Below are 22,282 nucleotides of genomic sequence, written 5' to 3'. Positions count from 1 at the left end.
AAATTGAAGATTTCTTTTTTTTTTTTTTCTCCCCAGACTGAGTTAAATACCGTTATTCACAACTGACAAAAGTTCTCAATATTATTTTGGTTCATCCTTGAAAAGGTTCAGTAACCAAAAGAAAGCCTAACAAAAAAAGCAGTGAACCAGACCAGACATGGGTCAGGGTATAGAAGACTTGCTCAGAGTGTGTGCCTCTGCAGGCTCTGGGGGTACCTACAGTTTCACAAAGTGTTTGCAGACTGAGTTTTGATGAAAGCACCTACCCACTGGTGCTGCAGCTGAAACTGGGAGGTTGGGGTGGACTGGGCTTGTAAATCAGTCCCACAGGGTATGGGACAATTAACTTGCTTTTTATAGTAAGTTTCTGTGAAAGACGGAAATTTGCAAGAGGTTACAGGGTTTGCAAAGGCACTGGGTCAGTTATGATTCATAGAGAGCAATCCTGGGGAAGGCTGTTTACTCTCTCTTCATTCTCATTAATTCATTTGTGGATTTCTCACCAGGCATTTGCTACAGACCTTAGGTAGCTAGTAGAAGGGTGAAGTTACTTAGTGGTACAACTGCAGAGTAAAGCTACTCCTCAGAAGTCTGAAAAGCCAAATACAGACCCTGACAAGAGAAAAGAGGATGGGCATATGGCTGTGGCAATGGACTCCATTCAACTGCTCTCTGTCCTGATGCCCTTGTGACTGTAGAAATCATCTAAAAACTCTTCCTAATTTTAACAGCAAGGGTAATTGTAGAGGTAATTTTCCTCCTTAAGTGTCCAACTGTTAGCCCAGTGGTTATGCCAATTTCACCACTAAACCATGTCATCAAGTGCCACATCTACACATTCTTTAAATACCTCCAGTGATGGTGACCACACCATTTCCCTGTGTATCCTCTTCTGGCTCTTGACAGCCCATTTGGTAAAGAAATATTTCCCAATATCCAATCTAAACCTCCCCTGGTGCAACTTGAGGCTGTTTCCTCTTGTCCTATCATTTGTTATTTGGGAGAAAAGGCCAGCCCCCCACCTGACTACAACCTCCTTTTAGGTAGGTAGTTATAGAGAGCAATAAGGTCTCCCCTGAACCTTCTTTTGTCTGAACTGAATGCCCTCAGCTCCTTCAGATGCTCCTCATAAGATTTGTGCTCCAGACCCTTCCCAGCTCTGTTGCCCTTGTCTGGACACACTCCAGCATCTCAGCATATTTCTTTCAGTAAGGAGCCCAAAACCGAACACAGGATTTGAGTTGTGGCCTCACCAGTGCCAATTACAATGCTCAGATGGGTTTCCAAAGACAATCTTGTGAAGCCTTGGAAGAATAACAGATCCTGCGTTACTGGGAAGGGCTATAGGTTTTTCACAGCTACCTATACCTGAGGCAGGAACTGAGAGCTGGGCAGAACCAGGGCGTGCCCCCAAGCCCTAATTTCCGTGAGCAGGGTGTTTGGTATAGGACTTGCCAGCTGAGGGAAGGGAGCTGCTTCCTGGTTCTGTGCCATGCTGAAATCCCCGCTCTGCTGTGCCCTGCCTTTCTTCCAGGTGTGCCAGCTGCCCAGGTGCCTACCTGCTGCTCTGCAGGAACACTGGGCTCCTGCACCATCAGAGTGCACCCTGAGAAACATATTTTACTGGTTGGCGACACAGTGCACAAAACTGTTACAGAACTCACCACAGAGAAGCCAAATGACAATTTTTATCCCCTGGGAAAGGAGTAAAAACGAAGTAAAAAGTAACTTTTCAGATTAGTAGTCAGGATGAGGCTCTGAGGACACAACAGACCAAGTAGCAAACACCTAGCTTGGTGTAAGTTACATAGAAGCATACAGGAATTTGTATAAAATAGAGGAACTTGAATCAACCATGTTACATGCAATTAATTTGCTGTGCCTTGCAGTTGCCTGGGGTTTGCCAAGGTCACTGGGAATGCAGGTGTTAAAGAGCAAGCCCATTTTAACTATTCCAACTAATCATCAGCTGTTTTATTAAGCAATGACAGTGTCATTAAACAAGAGAATATGTGGGTTTACTTTCGTTTTCTAAAACATGTTAGCTTCTGGCTACAAGTGTGTCCTGTGTAAAACTACCTTCCCATTTTTTTAACTCCACTGTCATTGATGTGAACTGTTGTTTTGTTTTTATTTTTTATATTAATGAGAATTTCTGTGAAGCAAATACCGCTATTAATGCCTTTGCATTATTACCTGAGAGGCAGACCATATGCCAATGAACAGGAAGAAAAGAATGTGGTGTAATGGAATTTCATAAGATTTTTGCCTTTACTTCCCACCTGAATGTAGCTAATCAGGTGTTTCTTTGTCATGTAATTTTAATAAAATACCTAGGAGTAACTTAACGGAAGTGCTGCCCCTGTTATCTTGTTTATCCTGCACATTATTCAAGGGGGCATTTTTCATTCAGCAGCATTCTGCTTTCTAACTTGAATGTGAAAAATGATCCAAAGCTGATAACAAAAATACATTCTTTCTTATCAAAAATGTGTGCTTTCTTATCACCAGTAATAGCAAGGCACACATCATTTTCTGTACCCACATAGAAACAAGAGAATTTTATTTTTCTGTTTTAATTTTTCTGCATTTTTCTGTTTAAAATTTTTCCCCTATTTTATTACTTTATATCTTATTTTGGAATTGGTACTTGATATTATTTTTTTCAAAAAGGGTAAGAAAATATGCTTCTGTGCTTCAAAACTGGAAGAACTGGGCACAAAGAAAGGCTATAGATTTTCAGACTACAAGATAAAACCAGAGGTACAGACCTTCTGAATTAGGTTTTTAATCTAATGGCCAATTTCTAACCCTTGTAATGAGCAAATTACTCTCAGTGTTAATTCTTTGCATCACCTTGAGGGCAATACTTCTTCTTAATAGAAAGCTAATCCCATCATGGCTGAAATGGTGCTAGTAATTACTCACATGCAAATGAAATCTTATGCATTCCAGATAGGCCAAATAAATCAAAACATTCTTCTCTGGTATTTTATTTCTGTTCGCTTTGGATTTATTTTGAAAAATGGGAGAGTTGCTTTCAGCTTTGGATGAAATCCTCCCCCTGCTCTGACAGCTGCAGGAGCTGTGTGTCTGGGAGGTTTCTGCTTGTAATTGCATAGCAAGTCTGACTCAGTTCAAGAAGGGCCACCTTAAAGGTTGGGCGGGTTTGATTTGCAGCTTTATGGTTCCTTTACTGAAACTGTTGTCAAGAGCTGTAATTACTGGTATGAGTTTTTGAAAAGTTGTCACTGGACTAAAATAAGGACTAAGCTACCGTGCTGTGGTAGCTTCAGTATTTTCTTCCTAAATTGTCACAAGTTTCCCTTTTTTCACAGGACAGACATTATGAAACTCCATGAGTTTGTGGCAAGATTTTTTTCGGGAGGACACTTCTTACTGAAACAAAGCTTTGAAGTATTGAATTTACCTGTAGCTACTTTTGCAGATTCTTATGCTGTATCACACACAACTTGGCCAGAGACAAATCTGCATTGCATCGTGGACAGTGTCCTGCAGGGCAGTTTGGCAAGGAAAATAGAGCAGAATTGAAATGCCAACAGGAAGACAGACATCTTATTTTGTTGTTGCACTGATCTGAAAAACAGCTTTGGGTCAGTTCAGCGGGGGGTAATATTCTGGCTTGAGCAGAACAGTTTTAGAATTACTTATTTTTCCCGGTAGAAAACTATTTGGCAGCATTCTTTCCGGTGGGGACTCTTTCTTCAGAAACTACATTATTTTCTTTGGGAAATTGTTCTGCTTTTAGTATTTTTGTACAAGCCGCAGAGCTGGTGATTGATAACTGCTTTTAGGTTTTTTAGGACTGTTGGCTTTATGGGATTCAAAATGAAAGACACTTTCTGGTATCACTCTGTGTTTCTTGAGGTTTCCAAACCTCCCAAGCCAGGATCAAGGCTCAGCTGGGAGATAGCAGGAACTGCTCCCAGTAAAGTTGTGGGGGTCTTTTATGACCTTAGGGAAAATGTTTTGAGTTCTGTTTTTCTCCTGTGCTGAGCCTGAGCAGTGGATGTGCTAGCGACAGGCCCAGCACACTGGCAGAAGAAGGGTGTGCCAGAGACAGAAGTGTGAGCAGGAGGAACGTGGTGTTGTAGCCCTCACTGGGGGACCCCCCCAGCCTAAAAAGCATTAGCGTTACAGTGCCCCCCAAACCATGTTGTTCTGGTTGTCTTTTGGTTTAAATAGAGTTTTGGCTGCTTTCTATGCAAAAAGCTTTAAAAGTATCTGCCGTCAACTTTTGCGTTACATGGAGCAGTAACAATAAACCCACTTCTTCTGTTTGTTTGTTTGTTTAGATGACTTCCACTTACCTCTTGATGTTGTACCAACTGTGACAGAGGCCCTTGACTCCAAGAAGAAGGAGGAAGATTTGCACAAGGAGAGCAGATCTTTCCGCTACTGTGAGAAAAACACCATGGAACTGTCAGACAGTGACCGTCCTGTCAGCTTTAGTTCCACTTCCTCCTCCGCATCCTCCAGGGACAGCCACTGCTCCTTTGGAAGCAGAATGACCTTGGTTTCCAACAGCCACCTGGGTTTGTTTAACCAGGATAAAGAAACAGGTGCCATCAAGCTAGAACTGGTCCCAGCCAGGCGATTTTCCAGCAACAAGACACGCAAAAACTCCGCTGTGGAGCAAGAGGATCCTGAGGGAAGCCTTGAGAAAAGACCAAGCATGCCAAGGAAAGCAGAACCAAAAGGAGCAAGCAAAAACTGTGCGATGTCCCTGGTCACAGAGCCCACCAGTCCAAAGCTCCTCTACGTAGACAGAGTTGTCCAAGAGATTCTGGAGACAGAGAGGATGTATGTGCAGGATCTAAAAAGCATTGTCAAGGTAGGGGGCTTGGTTAAGACAGTGTTAACTGCTCCATAATGCCATTTTTTACATTGCTTGATTTCACAGTGGGACAGATGGACCTGACAATGGAACCGGCATTTGCTAGTCTTTATAAATTAGTGTAACATAGGTGTTCAAGTGTATTTCTAGTTTTTATTTTATTAGATAAATCTAAGATGTTACTGTGTGTTCATGAAGAAATAACAGAAAAAAACATCCTACAGCTGGCAGCAGTAGTGAACAAAGAGTGATAAATGCAACTGCCTATTCATATGCTTTATCTGAAGGGTCTTACTGATTTTTCCTGACCCTCCCAGAGTCCTAGCCGTGGAAGTTCTTTCCTGCCTTTTCCCCTGTCCCTTTCATACAGCTCACAGCTGCAGTCTGTTCTCTCTCTGTCCTTGGCCTGTAATATTGAATATGGCATATGTATCTGCTGGAAAATACTGTTGTTTGGCTGTAATATGATGGAATTACATTTTCTTTATTACTTATTCTGAATGGGTGTAGCATTTATTAGCAGCAGTAGAGTTTTTGTCCAATCCCTAGCCTAACAGTACCTTTCATTTCTTCTTTCTAGTACAGGGAAAAATATGGATGAGTCCTTCTGTGGATTGTTCTTTTCACTCTGTACTTGTGTCTGTGCCATCAGCATCACTCTGCTTTGCATTTTTTAAGATGACAATGGATTTCCTTGGCTATTGTTTGTAGCCTACATGTTTAACACACAAAGAAGTGCTTAGTGTGCTGTTTGTAGAACCTAGAGCTCCAGGTAGATGTGTGTGGTCATCTGAGATGATAGGAAATATCAGCCAGCTGGAGACACTCTTCCCCACCTGGAGCTCTAAGCTGCATGGCCCCACAATAGCAGGGGAAAAATGTGAGGGCTTTGATAACTCAAATGCATGTTGTGATTAAAACACCAGTACCCCACCCTGCAAAGTTCTGATTTCATTGGTTTCCGTAGCTGGTGCTGTTTCACTACATTCAACTGTTGCCTGAGTTTCATTTTGGAGTGTTTAAGGTTGTCAGATGTTGCAGAACCAAGTCAGCTTCTGTGCATAGTAACCACACATTAGGCATGACTTCCATGGTTTTGGAAGCCTTAGCCCTCACTCATCCTCCTATGCTGTGAACTGTACAACTTGAGTAACTGAAAACTAAAATGAATGTCTTTTAACAGATCTTCCAATTACAAGCAAGAATACCAATAAATGCTTTCTGGAAAATACTTCAGGCACCACTACAGTAGATGTAGAGTAAATAAGGCAAATTCATTTTTAGTTATGGAATAACTGAAGGAACTGTGAACCTGTGAAATGCCCAAGCCTATTTCCTGCAGCAACTGATAATGAATCTAGAAAGCTTTGTGGGGAACTATCTGGTCCAACCTCGCAGCTCAAGCAGGGCTGTCCTAGAGCACTTGGCACAGGATGGTGTCCAGATGGTCCTTGAATACCTCCAGTGAGGGAGACTCCACAGCCTCTTTGGGCAATCTGTTCCAGTGCTCAGTCACCCTTCCTCACATTCATGTAGAACTTCCTGTTCATCACTTTCTGCCCATTGCCTCCCACCCTAGTGTTTTGCATCCCAGAGAAGAGCCTGAAAGCATCCTCTTCACACTCTCTCTTCAGGTGCTTCATTGACAAAATTCCCCTCTTCTCAAGGCTGAACAAATACAATTCTCTTAACCCTTCATTGTAAGAGAGATGCCCTAGTGCCCTAATCATATTCAGCCCTCCACTGGACCCACTCCAGGAGCTCCATGTCTCTGGTGCTGAGGAGCCCAGGACTGGATGCAGCACTCCAGATGTGCATTCACCAAGGCTGAGTAGAGGAGCAAGATCCCTTCCCTTGACCAGCTGGCAATGCTTTTCCTAAGGCACCCTAGGATACCATTGGCCTTCTTGGCCACAAGGGCTCACTGCTGGCTCACGGACAGCTTGTTGTCCACCAGGACCCCCAGAAGCTTATGTACACAGTCTAAAAGTAGTAAGGAGGGCTGGATTTTTTTTTGTTTCAGGGTGGGGTTTTTTTTGGCAGAGGGAGGGAGAAAGAGGAGGGGGGCAACCCACATACAAAGAGCTGAAGAGGTATCAGATTGAGGACAGCATGAGAACAAAAAGGAAAAAATCAATAGGTGCTATTTTAATCACCCTCTACCCCCATCCAAGAACTATCACTGGAGATGTAGTCTAATGTTTTTTGTCCTCTAGTAGAGGGATTTGCTGATGCTGCATTCTCTGTAGGCAGTAGAAACATACTTAATAAGAATATGTTCTCACTGTTGTTTCCAGGACTTTCACACAGGTTTCAGGGCTGGAACTGAGAGGGTGTCAACACTCACATCCATGAATCTACACTCTCTTCATTTCTGGTATAAAAATGCAAAGCATTTTTGCATATATTTTCCCCTTCCTTTGCTAGGGGTGCTGTTTGTTTGGGTTTTAGATTTTTAGGGGGTGAGAGCTTTTTTATTAGTTTCAGTGGTGGTGGGAGTGTTGGTTTTGTTTATTTCTCTTGATAATTTCTTTTTATATATCCACACTCTTTCCCATTAGCCAGATCATTAATGAGTACATAAACCAGGATGGAACTCTGTATTAGCCCCTAGGGCATGCCACTAGCCATTGGCCTCCAACTAGATTTTGTGCCTGTGATCACCACCCTCAGGTCCTGTCAGTTCAGCCAGGTCTCAGTCAAACTCACTGTCTGCTTATCCAACTCCTACTCCCCCAGCTTGTGCATGAGGATCTTAAGGGAGTTAAAAGCCTTCCTGAAGTGAATGTAGGCAATATCCACTGCTTTCCGTTCATCTACCAAGCTAGTCATTTCATAGTTAAAAGGTTATCAGACTGGTCAGCTTTCCCCTGGTGAATACCTGATGACTGTTCTTGATTACCTTCTTGTCTTTAGTGTGCCAGGAACTGGTTTCCAGGGCTAGGGGAGCACAAATGACCTGCTAACATGGATGATTGTGAAATTGCATGTAGGATCCTGGTACTAGTCATAATATCAAAAGTCAGCTCATTAAGAGTTAGCCTAGCACAGTATTTTGGGCAGTGTCCTTTCCAGCCTATGTTGTCCTTAGAACATGGAGTTGTCATGCCTGGAGAAAAATACTATGGGGAAAAGTGGGCAAAATAGAATTTCATCCTTTTTTATGCCCTTATTGACCTAATGCTGTTAGGTCATTGATTAGTAAATAAAGTACAAAGTCATAACTTCTCTTGCCTTTTGAATATCTGGGTAATCTTAACAGTGCCAGGTTGGTAGACAGAAGTAGAAGTTGACTTCATGGGAGGTGGTTAATGTGATTTTTAAATGATCCTGGAGAGCTGCTGAGGTTCCCAGTTTTCTTTGCAACTGCTGACAAGAAGTATTTGGCAGGCTTAGGATGAGGGAGAGGAGGCTGTACAGGTGCTGTTTGGCACCTTTGCTCCAGGATAAGCATTAAAAAACTGCTGCTTTTCTAGCCAGTACAGCCATTTTGCCTGTGACCTGGAAGGACAGTTGGGTTAGCATTGTTTTGAGGCACGCTGCTGTGATTCTTGCACAGGCAAGCATTGCAACAAGGATAGAGTGAACTTTTCCACCATTTGCTATGTTTTATCAGATGATCTGTTAAGGATAATTACAATTTTGAATGAGTGCAGCTTGAAGCTTGTTTTGGGCAAGTTTGTGATGAGAAATTGGATACCTCTGCTTCCTGCTTCTGTCATGCTGACAGGTGTACTGGCCAGGGCAGAGCTCACTGACCTTTTCCTCTTCAGGATGTAGCCTGACTTTTTCAAGTAGTAATGTAGTTAGAATAGACCTAAATTTCAATTAGAGTCACTAACTGAAGTGATTTTATTTTCCCCTGAGTAAAATGCTGTCCCTGAAGTTATAAAAGAGTCTGTGTTTTGCCCTTGCAGTTCATAGGTGTCAGAAGCCCCCATTCATAATGTGTATAGATGCTTGTAACTGTAGAAAGACATCAGCATTTCTGTTTTACCTTTGCAAAATGAAAGAATAATGCAAATGCATAATACAATACTTTCATTTGCACCCCTGTCAGTACAATAATATAATTAAAAGGTCATTGGTATCTATAGAATGACTAGAGGGAATTGAAGTGTGCATTGTCAGTGTGTTTCACATATATTTGATGTAAGCAGAGGTTGAGCTTCAGAAATCTTGAACTCTATCTGAAATCTGGGAGACTTCACTCATGTGAATGAATTCCTCTACACTTCTAATTCCAAATGTGACCTTTTCCTTTTAAACCATCTCCAGTGAACTAGTTGAAGTCTTTGTCCTTTCTCCTCTCCAGATCTTTTGTCCCTGGCCCCCTCCTTTTATACTTAAGTCTCCTCATTTGAAAAAGTCCCATTCCCGTCTGCATAATCTCCTGCTTCTGATCTTGCTGCCTCTCTGTCCTAAGTCTTCTCTCAGTAAATCCCATCTGCATCCCATCAGCATGTTGTCTCATTTCCTTATGTGTTCTTTTGCTTTTTAGTATTAATCTTTCTCATGTTCTTCATTTCTGCTGATTCCAGAGCTCTCTCCATAGTTCTCTCAGCAGACCTGACAACATTTTCATCACTATTCCTAGTTTTTCTGCCCTCTTAAGTACACAGAAGTTAAGAGAGGTGTCCACAGGCTTTCCTTGGTTCCCATTTTGTTTTTCCCATCTTTCTGTAGTACTCTTTGTCTCTTCTGCCCCTGAATTGCACAGCATGCTTTTCTATACTGTTTATGGCTTGCAGAGAGTCACTGAGACATGGGAAGAATCTTTTCCTTGCTCTTGCCTCAGAGGATCAGATCTGAGCCAGATATTGCTGGCAGCACTGGAGAATGGCAGGTGTGGGCTAAGGCCTTGTGAAGCCTGAGCTGAACCTTGCAAAGGACCATTGCTAGAAATTCTTATTGAGAATACATGAATTTGGAGGGTTTCTCTTCCCGCCACTCCAGTGTGGTCAAAAATAGGGGAATTTACATTAAGGCAGCAAAAGGCATTACTCTGAGAAACAAAGTCTCCATTATGCTTGAATCTACTGCTGTCTCTACCTGAGACTCGAGGATATGGTTCATGTCCCTGCTAGTCAGCCTGGGGGTGCTTGTCTTCTCAGGGGAAAGGTCACAAAAATTTTTCAACATGAGCAAAAAAGGGCATTCTTTCTCAAAAAGCCTCAGGGGAATGGCTTGGCTGAAATCTCCTGGAGCACAACTCATCAGGGAGGCAGGTTTCTGGCATGGAAAACTTCATCTGAGGTGAACACGTCTTTTGGAGCTATACACCCCTTGTGGGGTGGGGGCAAGCCTTGCAAGGGGAAATGTTGGATGCTTGAGCTAGATACGTGTTGGGGCACCAGAGATGAAGGGAAACCCTTCTGAGAGGAAGTCAGTGTCGGAATGTTATTGTTCCCTGTTTCCTGTCTCCCGGTGCTGCAGCTAGAGGACGTCTCCTTCTGTGTTTTAAGCAGCCAGTTAAAAAGACCACTCTGAAGACTGCAGTGTGCACATTGTCTCTTGTGATGTGTTAGTAAAAGGGTGGCTGCTTGTGCTCTGGGTTTGCTAGGTAGTGTAGCTCTGAAAGTTAATTCTTTGTAGATTCAAAACCTGGGAATTGCAGTATGGCTAAGGCATCTCATAATGTTTGTTCCCACGTCAAAGTTAACTTCTACACGGGACCTCTTTTTCTGTGCCTGCTAGCATGCATACCTGAGAAAGATACCTTTGGATTGCTGGCATAGGTTGCATGTGAAAATTTGGATAAACAATTTAAATTACGTGAAAAAAAAAAAATTATGTTTTGTATAAATGTAGTATGATTATGCAACAGTGATAGGTTTAACTGTGATTAGTATTTGTTAAATTTTTGAGCTAAACTTTCTCACTGCTTTTCTTTTATCCATGAAGAAAGAGCAGTGTCAAATTCTGATTGACCTCCTTAAGGGAAAAGCTTGGCTTAGAAGCAAGGCAAGTTTTGTCCAGTAATACTGAGATATGACAGCTGAAACTGAAGCATCTCAGTACATGTCCAAGAGGCCTTCTTGAAGTTCGTGAAGTTTAAACAGAGCAATATAAATCAGAGCAGAAAAATGTTCCACTTAATTAATTTGTAATGAATTTGTAAGTAGGTTTTTTAGAGGGCAGTAGTGTTGTGTTTTGTTTCTGGAGTTGCTGTTTATGAATCAGGACCAGTGCAGGCTGCTGAGAAGGGAGGTAGTTAGGAGCACCACAGGGTAAGTTACCAAACAGGTGTAAATAGCTGTTCTGGCTACCCTTAAATAAAAGTAAATCAGACTTCTTTCTTGTGATGCATTTCAGGGATATTTCAGTTTTCCCTGTGGACTTCTTCCTTCCTGTATGTGAGCCATGTTAAACATCCTTAAGCAACCTAAAGTAGTAGAAGTATACACAAACTGGGTTTTGTGTTTGTGTCTTAAATAGTTTTAGACGTGATTGTTTCTGGAACTCTGAGATCTTGAACAGAAGTGTTTTGCCAGCTACATATGCTGTAAGCTCCTCATCATATGTGCCCTTTAATGACGCCTAACAAAAGCAGAAGCAAAACCCAAACCTCGTTTTGCTTCTGGGCAGGATGGGAATGGTTCTGGGTTTTGGAGAAAGAAGTTTTTTTTATAGCTGCACAGTAGGAATATCATGTGTTGTGGACAACCAGAAGTAACGTAATAAACAACTTGTGTGGTGTAAGCATCTGCTTATGCTGTGGCATGAACAGGGAGCTGTTTGGAAACTAACTTCACAGGAAATACACAAAGCCAAGGTTAAATATACTGATGCATGGTATTTCTTATCTGCATCATCACTACTTCAGTCTTATTTCTGCTGGCAACATTCATAAATTTCTTTCATTCAGCATGTTCCCAAGTAAGACGCTGAATAAAATATCATTGCTGCCTTCTGTTTCCTTCACCTGTACTTTGCATTCAGTTCTTATCTTACAGCTACATTGTAGAAACTTGCTGGGACAGAGTCTGTCTTTGTCAGATGATTGCAGAGCTTCACTGGTTGACTGGGACTGCAGACATTGAGACAGCACAAATGTATAGCTGTAGCTTTGAGTTTGTTTTAAGGTCAGCTCTGTGTTTGGACAGCACAGAAGGGTGAGTTACACTGCAGTAATAAATGAGCTGTCTATAAATGTACAGTGAGCCTTTCTTAAGCTGTGGGTGGGAGAGAAGCAGCAGGGAGGGCTGCTGCTCTTCCAGGGAGCCACAGAATTGCCGAAAAGCCTGGCTGCTGTTGCTCTTGTCCTCCCTTTTCTGGCAGCAGGGTGTAAATCATTCGACCGTGCTGTCTGCAACCTCCTACCCACTTGCTGAATGTGAATGAATACAGATTAAAGGATGGAAGTTAATCTTCTGTTCCAGAAAGCTTTATTCTTTTGGGAGCGGGGAGGCAAGGGGAAGATGTAATTTAAATATGGAGTGTGCCATTTAGGAGTGCTGGTGGCAGCCAGGAGGCTCCAGGATTGAAACATCCTTCCTGTGACTGCACTGAGGCTGGAGCAGGAGGTTATATCCCTGCCTAGGGGGATGCATGGAGCCCTTCTGGGATTCAGGAAGTAACAAAAGAGAGGTCTGTTCACCTCTGCCCTCTGTCTTGTTGTTGCTTACTGGCCATGGATAAGGAGCTCCACAGAGCCGAGCAGCAGCAGCTCTACAAAAGTTTATAGAGTAGGCAGGAAAACTGTGAAGAAGAGGTCTGAGAGTGGAGAGGCAGGGAGAGGAAGTATAGCTTATGCTGCAAAATTTTTAGTAAACATTACAATGTTTAATGAGATTATATCTTTTTTGCAGAATGATTGGGATTTTCTGTAAAGAAATTTCATCATGTGGTGGTGATATCTTAAAGGCAAAGACATTTCTGCATTTCCAGCCAGGCCATAGTTTCTGGATTTTTCTTTGTATATATACTCATTTCCATTTTGGTCCATGGAAACATTTGACTTCTTTTAAAGTCATCATATCACTGTTATTAAATATTACTTGTCAGTGAACAGTGTTCTAGTAATCCATGACCTTTAAGCCTGAATGCTTAACAAACCACATAGTAGTCTCTCTCTTTTCTGTTCTTACCTCTCCTGCAAATTAAGGTGTGGAGGTAGCTGCTATTTTTCCTGGTTTCATGAGCAGACCATTTTGCAAATAAGGCACTTGAACAAAGTTTTTCCTTGCAAACCACCCACTATAAAGTTCCATTTCATTGCTCTTCGTATATTCATAAGAAAAGCCATCCAGAAGTCTCTGGTAATCATGTGGTTACTAGGGTTAAGATAAATGTGTGTTTAGGATGTGTGCAGATTTTCTCCATTTTGCTAGGTTTGCATTTTCATTCTTTGGAAAACAGACTCTTTCAGTTTCCCTTCTTATGTTTTAAAATAAACATTTCTCTTCTGGAATGTCTCATTTAACTTGTAAGCATATTGAGATCTCTTTTAAAAATGTTATCATTCATTTGCCTTACAAACTGGGGGAAAGTTTATTTAACAGGGCAAGGGTCTAAACCACAAGGCTCAGGTTCTTTTCCTGGGCAATTCGTGTATTGGAAGTCCAAATATGCCTTAATAATTCTCAGTGTTTTGTTTGATTATGGTTCAATAAGCTTATAATCAGACCGACTAAAGTGTGTTGTGAAAAATAATTTATAGATGTCCTGATGACGTTTAATATTTTTTTTTAAATTTATAATTACTAAGAACTTCCAGCTGGTACTTTTTTGAGTAAGATTGAGATTATTGAATTATGATGGTGATTGACATCAATGATATAGATCTATAAATCTTTACAACACTTCATCTGCCTGGGAACCTCAAACTAATTGACATCCTAATTACTATTACTACACTAATATTATTATTATTATGTTCATTTGGCTGTTTTCATTACTGTTGCTCATTTCTTCTGTGTTTCCTTCTAACTTTAGAAAGGCATTAGATGAGGGCATCACATTACTCCTTAATGACATATCGGTAAACTACTGCATTTGTAATCCTGTGATCTCCACCTGTGCTCTGAAGATGCTTCTTACCACACCTCTGAGCAGCATTTTTGAGTGCCACCTTCTGGGGAAAAAAAAAAAAATCTTGTAGCTGTGATGTGGCAGTGGATGCTGGCTGATAAGTGAAGATAAATGTGGGACATGGTTTTAATCAGTGGTTTCAACTTCAATAAGTTAGTGTGTTGAAGTGTCTAAGTGGAGTTTCACGTGAGTTTCTGTTCCTGGTGATTTACCCATAATCATCTTTACAGATGGTGGACCATTTACAGAACTTGTCTGTGTACAATCCATCAGTTTCAATTTGAGTGCTTTTAATGCATCTCTGTCAAATTACGGTTCGATTTAATTGACAGCCTGCCTTCCAAGGTGTCTTTTTAAGATGGGAGATTTTAGTATGGAATTCCTGCAGTTGAGCACAGGAATATTATTGAACTCTGTGTTTCATGAGAGCAAAAATTTGCTACAACAAAGAAAGCAAAAATCCGTGAGAGCAGTCCATCCAGGCAGGCTGACAGTTCAATGCTGGATCAGCTGGTGTCAGGTTTTAACCTTCCCAGAGAGCTTTATAGGTACAGCATTCATGCTAAAACATCCCATGGGACACAAGAAGAAAGCATATGCTGGGCAAAAAGAGAGGGCATAAGACCCTCCACTGGTGGAGTAGGTGGGCATTGTAGGACATGTGAGTCCTCCCACCCCAGTCCTAGAAGGGAACTGTGGGGCAGAGCTGGAAATTGATACAGGCACCCTCTGACACTGGGGAAGGGGCAGGAGGATGTGCAGAGCTTGCTTTAAAGGCTCTAAAGCATCGAGGGGGAACCCGCAGCTGCAGGAAGCTGTTCTGCTATCTCCCAGCCATGCACGCTGGTGAGGCAATTGTCCTTGCCCAGGGCCCCTTTCAATGGATTCAGTGGAACAGAGTGTTGAGGGACCTCTCACTGACAGAGTCTTCCAGGGCAAATGCTTTAGTTCATTTCCTGAGATTAGCTGTGCTCTGACAGCTTGAAGTCCTGTGACAAGATCTCCTGACTGTTAAATTGTTGACATTGATGTGCCCTAGAAATTTCTAACTTTGTATAGGACTGTGCCTGTGCTCATGTCTGCATGGGCACGACTGTTCAAAGGCAGCCTAAACCAAAGAAAGCGTGTGTTTCCAAGGTGCAAGGCATAGTGTTAGGACTCAGGAATCTCTCACTGCTAATTTTGGCTGACACATAACTCCCCTTGTGGCTTTCCATGTGTGTGGATGAAGCCAAGGGGACCTACTAGGGGTCACTACTTCCAGGCCTTAGTGACTGCAAATGGTACAGTGTTTTAACTTCTATAATAAAGGTAAGGAAGTTGATAATCAAAAATCTGTCCCTCAGGAATAGCTGCATAGAAAAAAAAAACTTTCAAAAAATCCATTTCTCTTGGTAAAACTTAGTACTGTTAGCTTATTTACAAACCCCTAACTGTGTGAAGTATGGGGAGATCTCTGTCATGATCACCTTACTCTGCAGTGTTAAACAGTGGAAATAAAACTTAGATGTGCTTTCTCTATTTTTAGTCTTTCCTCATGCCATGTTCTCACGAGTGCTCCCACCATCAATCTTTGCCCTTCCTACATGCAGTCAGTCAGCAGAGTATCGCCTTACGTGTCACGCTTTATTGCCGCTACCTGCGGGCTGCGTGTGAGCCAGCTGCACGTGTCAATTGGCACTTCCCAGGAAGCTGGCTGGAGGCGCAGGTGAGCTCGGTATGGATCCTCCACCATCTGCCCAGGGAGAGGGCTGGTGCTGGCGAGGTGGCCTCCTGCCAGCTCAGAGACTCAGCTCTTCTGCAAGGATATTGGAGAGGAAAGAAATCAATCGCAAACCACATCTAGTGTCAGGTTGTGTAAAGAAGATGGGTTATCTTGGCTGTCCCATTTGGAGGGGGGCTGGCTGTCAGTGCTGGGAGGTCTTCTCCATGTCCTTTTCCCTTGATGGCAGAGTTAGTGCTTTCCAAGCATGTCCTGGGACGTGTGGGCATTTCCCACAAGGGCAGAGCTTTGCTGCTGCTGACAAGTGGCAGTCTAACGTGCAAAGTACCAAGGAATATAAAGCAAATGGAAAAGGTGAGGAGGAAGCACAGGGAGTGCAGGAGCTTTCTGCTCACTCTGCTGAAGGGAGTGGAGGAGGCTGTGCCTCCAAGCCTGTATTGTCCTCAGAAAGACCCTGACTAAGGCTGTTGGTCAGTGGCAGGACTGTGCTGTGCCTTAGTGGCCATAGCCCCAGGTAGACGCTGGTCCTCCAGACCTGTCCGTGCTTTGGTTTGTGTGAGGTTTTTCCAGCTTCAGATGTCTGTGGAGAAAACCCTACCAAATACCAGTAAAAGCAGAAAGTAGAAAGACATGCTCACAGAAATTTTCTTTTTTATTTAGGTCTCTGAGTTTGCTTGTAGTGAATCTGTAGGGTGGACAGTGTAAGCATTTTTAGGTTTCAATCCCTTGGACTCATATAGCCAAAGGAACCAGAGCAAGATAGCAAAGTATGCTTAGTATACAAATGTACATTGCCTTTGCAGAGCAAAGCAGTACTTTAAATAATTGAAAAGAGCTGCAGTGAGCTTCCCTGTCAAAAATTTATCATCCTTGGCCACCTGTTGTGTGGATAGCATGCTATTCTTTGAACCACAAGGCATTCAGAGTATGTGGCTATGCATGCTGGATAAATTAATAAATAAAATAAATAATGGGGAAAAAAGAATAGGGAAAAAAATCAGGCAAAAGGTGAATTGGTGCATATTACAGTTACCTATAAATTAGCAGAATAAGCATAGGGAAGCATTTTATAGTGTCTTGTCTAATCTGTTGCCCAACTTTCTTAGTGTACAAGTGTGTGGCTAGTCCAGGCAGCATGGCTCGAGCCAGGAGGCTACAAATAGGATCCATTCCATGGCATGTTTTCCTTCTGGCCTGCAGCCTTTTCCTCCAAGTGGTGTGGAAGTAGTGCTTTGGTGGCTAAGGCTGCTGAGCTGTTTCAGTGGTTCCTCTTCTGCACAGCCATCTGATTTTGGCCAAACACATTGTTGTTGGGTAGAGGGGAGTTGGGAAAAAATATGGCCATGAGTATGGGGTAGTACTTGGGAATAAAATCTGCTTTACTAGTAGCACATATCTAGGGTCTGAGTGATGCTATGGCACTGCCTGGATCATGTCCTGCTTGATTTAATATTACCTATCTCTCTCTGTTTGCAACCCTACTAGAAGGCACTGAAGTTTTGATAAATACCTGGTTTTAAATATTTTTAGGTCAGAGACTGAGGTTTTGTGATGTAAGTCCTCTTGAACCCAGAGTGTGTTGCTGAAATCAGAGACATAGGGCAGCTTTTCTTTATCCGGCAGCTTGTTTAGGCATTAGAAAGCAAAGTTTCCTAGTGGATAGAATAATTTTTTATATTTATTGATCTTTTTTGGTATTGATATTTAAATAAAATTTTCAGTCCTGTGTGCCTTGTGTGCCTGCCTCTTGGCAAAGGTGTACCTGTGCAACCACACTGCTCTTTTAACAATTTTGCTTATCTTTTGTGATATTTTTATATGCACACTCCTGCCCTGTAAAGTGATTTCTAAGAACTTATATAGTATATATGTTTCTTGATAGACCAGGATAAAAATTGATTCTCATTTTACAAGGCAGTGTGGTTTTTTATCCATATTTTTTAGAATGGGTAAAAAATACAATGTTAACATAAATATGTTAATATTAGCATTAATGTTATCCCTTTTAATGTGCAATTTTAACATTACCACAGTAATGGCTGATTTATACTATGGTCTAAACAACAATAGATGGAGTTTTTATAGTTAAGTGTGTGTATGTGTTCAAAGGAGAACCAGGGTGGCTAGATATAAAGATCAGACTCATTTGCATTTGGTTTCTAAAGTTTGGTCATGGAAAACATTAATCAATATGTGGAAATAATTTTGCTCATTTTGTGCTTTTCTTGACAGTTTTCTCTCATTTCTGCTTCATATTTTTTAGCCTCTAAGGTTAGTGTTTTCATAATTTTATTCCTCTAGAGATCTTTTTTTTGTGATTGTGGAGGAGGAGACAGTAGTTGGAGTATGCAGCTTCTAGCAGACATTCCTTCTGATGGATTTGGCATGATGAAAGACAAATGGGGAGAACATCAAACCCGGCAAGAAAGGCAGGGCAGTCTGGCAAGATTCTCCTAGTTTTTGGAGAGTTTCAAGGAAAAGGGAGGAGAAAATTGTGCAATACCATGAGAGCAAAACATGGTCCATAAATCCATCTAAGGAGACGGGCATTTGTGAAGGGTTTTTTTCTCCTATAAAGCAAGCTAGGTGTTTATGCCATAACTGCAGAGAAGCAATAAAAGGCAAAGGTTTTAAACAAATCATTCGGTGCCGACAGAGGGTTCATAGATGCTGACAAGAAACAAATAAAGTAAACAAGGCCAATACACTGTTCTGATAAATTTCATTGATTTCTGCACCATGTCATTACATTTGCAGCCTGCCCTGTTATCTTGTAGCTCCAAACCTTTCATTATGGCTCCAGATGATAACAGCTGTTGATACATGTCTGTGACTGCCATGGGGGTAAAGTACCATTTGCTAAGAAATAATTAGGAAAACCCCCACGCCTGGGTAGCTTTGATCTGCCTGTGGTGTTGTCCTTGCAGAAGGTGTTATATGCCAATACTGCATCTGTTTCCTGCATGAGTTCATGAAGCCTTTATGAGAGCACATGTGCCTTGTAAAGCAGTATTATCAGACAGGTCCCACTGGCTGAGCCAGTGCAAGCAGTGTGGTGCTGTGCAGGGCCTGATCTGCATGACACCAATGTGTTAGGACTGTCCAAGGTCCACCTTTTTCACAAAAACTTAAATACCTGGAGCTTTTTGCTATGTGCCTATCTGCTTACACTAATAACAGCAATGTAAGCATGTCTGTACTCTCAAGTCAGTAACAGTGACAAAGTTAGAAAGCTAAACCAGGACAGCAGTCCCCAGACTGTGTCATTTCCTAGCAGTATGAGGTGAGGTGTAAGGTAACTCTGAATCCCAAGCATTTTGAACAAATAACCCTCTTGCCTTACCCTAGGGAAGCACAAATCCACCCAGTTGTTTCTGGTTTGTTTCTGATCTGAGGCTGGATGAAGAAGGGGGCCTGAAGCACAGTCTGAAGGAACTTCAAGCAAAAGGGAGCTCAGACTGTGGGTGTGTGATGTAGGTAGGCTGATACTGGCATATGTTACAGGAGTGCAGGAAAACTGCCAAAGCACCTGCAGGCTGCTGCTTGGCAGCAACATTAGAAGGGTACCTGGTTCCCTCTTTCTTACTAATAATTGGTAAAAGACTGAGAAGAGTAGGTATATGGGGAGGAAAATCAGGCTAAGAGGACAAAAGGAGCAGAAACCAGGTCATGCATATAACACTGTCTACAATACTGGAAATAACTGTGGACTGTTTGTTATTTTGAAGAAACCCAAGCTTCAGCTATGTTGAGATGAATGAATTGGAAAGAAACTCCTCTTTATTCATTAAATGTGCTGTATGGAGTTACTTAATGTAGGATTTCCATGCCTCTGCAGTCCAACCTTGTCATATCAGCTCAGGGTGCTGCAGTGTCCCTGCAGTGCTAAAAATGTTTTCAGAGGTTCACAATTCCACTGGAGCTTTTCTCTTCTTTGCTTTCATATGATGAAAGCAAAAAAACCTTTTTTTGGTCAGAAAAGATTATTTGTTTAGTACTATTACTGGATATATATACCTGAATATATTATCTGCTTCTGCCTTTGATCCAATGTACTGCTTGCTGCAGTCCTTTCTGCCTTACCATCCTGAGCCTTTTTACTCTTCTGCAGCTTCTGAGTATAAATAAAAAGCTGAACTTCAGGGATGTGATTCCAAAGACTTCCTGCACAAATATATTTCAAGGTCAGGTGTGGGCTCTGAGGCTGCTGCCAGCCAGGAGGGAAAGTAGAGTAAGTTTGGATGCTATCACAGGAGAGATGACATGGCTCTCCGGGGACTTGCCTGCCTATTGCTACTCATTGCTCTTCTTAAAGACACTGAGGTTACCTTAGAATAAACTTACTTGCTTTGCCCTGGCAAAAAATACTGAGTTTTGGGAGTGATGAGGGCTGCCTTTAACTGGAGGTGATGACAGAGTGTAGATTATTGATAGGGGAAGAAATGCTGCTGATACCTAAACCTGAATCTTGGTTACACCTCTGAGTTTGCTGACACTACTTCAGCTGAACAGAAGGATATGGGCATGGTCGCTTAAGTGCTGTAATTCTTAACCTTCCTTAAGAGGACACCTAGAAACCAAAAGTCAGATCCTTGGCTTTGATCCTTGGATTCAAGCCCTTTGTCTGCACAGAATTTACACAGAATAAATCTTAGCCACTGTATGTGTTCTATTATACCTTTTTCTCTGTGACTCTGGGACGCAGTTACGTCTTAGAAGTTTTCTTGGTCTTTTTGGCATTTCGCAGGGTTCTTTTCCTGCAGCACCCTGGAATGCTGTTGCTGTTGCTTTTGGGAGGTTGCCACACCACATTGTCTAGCCACAGGCTAAAGGATTTTATTTATTTTTATTTCACATTGTTTCAGCTGTTTTCACTTTTATTTCCATACTCCAGCAGAATTTCTTCATGAATGTGGCAGCACATTAGGTTTCTTGTTTCATGAGCTGTAGTTCAATAGCCTGCTGGATTTGTTTGCCCTTATGAGACAGTCTTAATACTGTAGCAGCAACAGACAAAAGGTGACATTGAGCTCTTATCAAAGTGAGGGAAGAGGTGGGAAAGTTGTTCTCCCAGAACACTGCTGATCTGATCTTTTTCTAGCTGTCATGTTCTTATTCAAATAAAGTCCCTGGAAGAGAGTCTATCAGTCTTGTAAAGGCAAAAAGAAATTTTTGCTAGAGTATATAGCAATCTAATTTGCAATGTTACTCTGTGCTTTGTAAAATGCATGGACATAGATACATTGAGATCTGCCTTCTACATACTCTGCATTCTTTGGTAACCGTGATTTTTTAAAAAGTAATTTATTCAGTGGTTGCTTTTTTGAGCCTCTGTTGCTTGTGTGCTTTTTGTTCTTCATTATATAGCTTTTCTTTTACTGAGACTGCATTAAATGACATTCTTCATCTCTTACTTTTTTTGTCTTTGAGCCAGCCAAACGATCAATTAAACTGTCACTGTGAATGAAATTTGAAAACATTTGTTTATCAGTAGCGAGAGAAACATTGGCTGTGCCGTCTAAGAGGTATAACTTAGCTTTCAGCCTTTTGGTATTTTCTTGGTTTCAGGGAACAGATAAGTACTGTTACCATTCATAATAGAGTGACTGTTCTCAGAGGGGCTGCTGAAGGCTTTATTGTAATAATAAGGTGAAACTGATATTCAGAGACTCATCTTGTACAATAAAACATAGCTCTGTTTACTGATCTAGGAAAGGAGGAAATGTCTGAAGACCTCCCTCTCATTTCTCTTGTAGGATTATCTCGACTGTATCACTGATCAGACCAAGCTCTCCCTGGGAACAGAGGAGCGATCAGCCCTGTTTGGAAACATTCGGGATATCTACCATTTCAACAGGTAAATTCATTTTTAGCTAAATGGAAACATGTCAATAGCCCGTGTTAACGAGAGGGAGCAAACCAGCTGAATTCACTTTTATCACTTGTAAACTGCCAAGATCTATAAATCAAAAAATTATCTATTTTTAATTTTAAGCAAAGTTGGTTTACTGACACCAGATTTTTTTTAGCTGTTTATTTGATTCACCAAGATGGTCTCCATGTACTTTTTTTGCTTTTATGCTGGGTTATTTACATGAATGTAAGCCTAACCTGCTCTGTCCTTTAACTGAGCTTAACGCAAGACCACTGTAAAAGAAATTCTTGCCTTAATGAAGAGATGTTTTATTCCTCCTATATCAGCTCCTTTTGTGTACCCATGTACATCACCCAGATCTGGTCTTTGTGGTGTTTTATGCTACTAGGTGCTCCCTGAATTAATTTCTCAAAACTGTATTCAAGTACCTTTCCTTAATTGAAGTTTTTTGTTCAGTGTCTTTCCAGCCTTCTCTGAAACTCTGCAGATGGGATTCTAGTGTGTATTGGGAGCCTGAAGTAAAATGTCTTGCTTGCATAGCTAGTGCCACATTGTGTGGGATCTCAGTATCTGCAGTTTGAGGAGCATGCTACTGCTGCTTCTATCTGAATCCTCTGTTAGTATAAAAATTATTAACTTAGTCAGCATTTAAGGAAAGCCTGACTATTCAACTGATGCAGGAAATATATTGACATTAAGTTCCCACATACTTTATATGCCAATACTCCTGTAAAGCTCTCTTAGCTTTGCTATAGTTGACAAAACATCTCCCAAACTACTGTGTTCTTTGAAG

General features: G+C 41.6%; 1 protein-coding gene across 5 annotated transcripts in view; it reads left to right on the top strand.

Moving 5' to 3' along the window:
- PLEKHG1 (pleckstrin homology and RhoGEF domain containing G1) overlaps nt 1-22,282 on the top strand; it is a 126,197-nt gene that overhangs the window by 75,206 nt on the left and 28,709 nt on the right. For all 5 annotated transcript variants that reach the window (XM_059841978.1, XM_059841980.1, XM_059841982.1 and 2 more), the window contains 2 exons: nt 4,317-4,855; nt 21,371-21,471. In XM_059841978.1, coding sequence (XP_059697961.1) covers nt 4,317-4,855; nt 21,371-21,471 — 640 coding nt within the window. The remainder of the gene's footprint in view (nt 1-4,316; nt 4,856-21,370; nt 21,472-22,282) is intronic.

Source organism: Haemorhous mexicanus, chromosome 3, assembly GCF_027477595.1.
Source record: "Haemorhous mexicanus isolate bHaeMex1 chromosome 3, bHaeMex1.pri, whole genome shotgun sequence".
NCBI classification, from domain to species: Eukaryota; Metazoa; Chordata; class Aves; order Passeriformes; family Fringillidae; genus Haemorhous; species Haemorhous mexicanus.
This window is presented reverse-complemented; position numbering and strand designations above follow the sequence as displayed.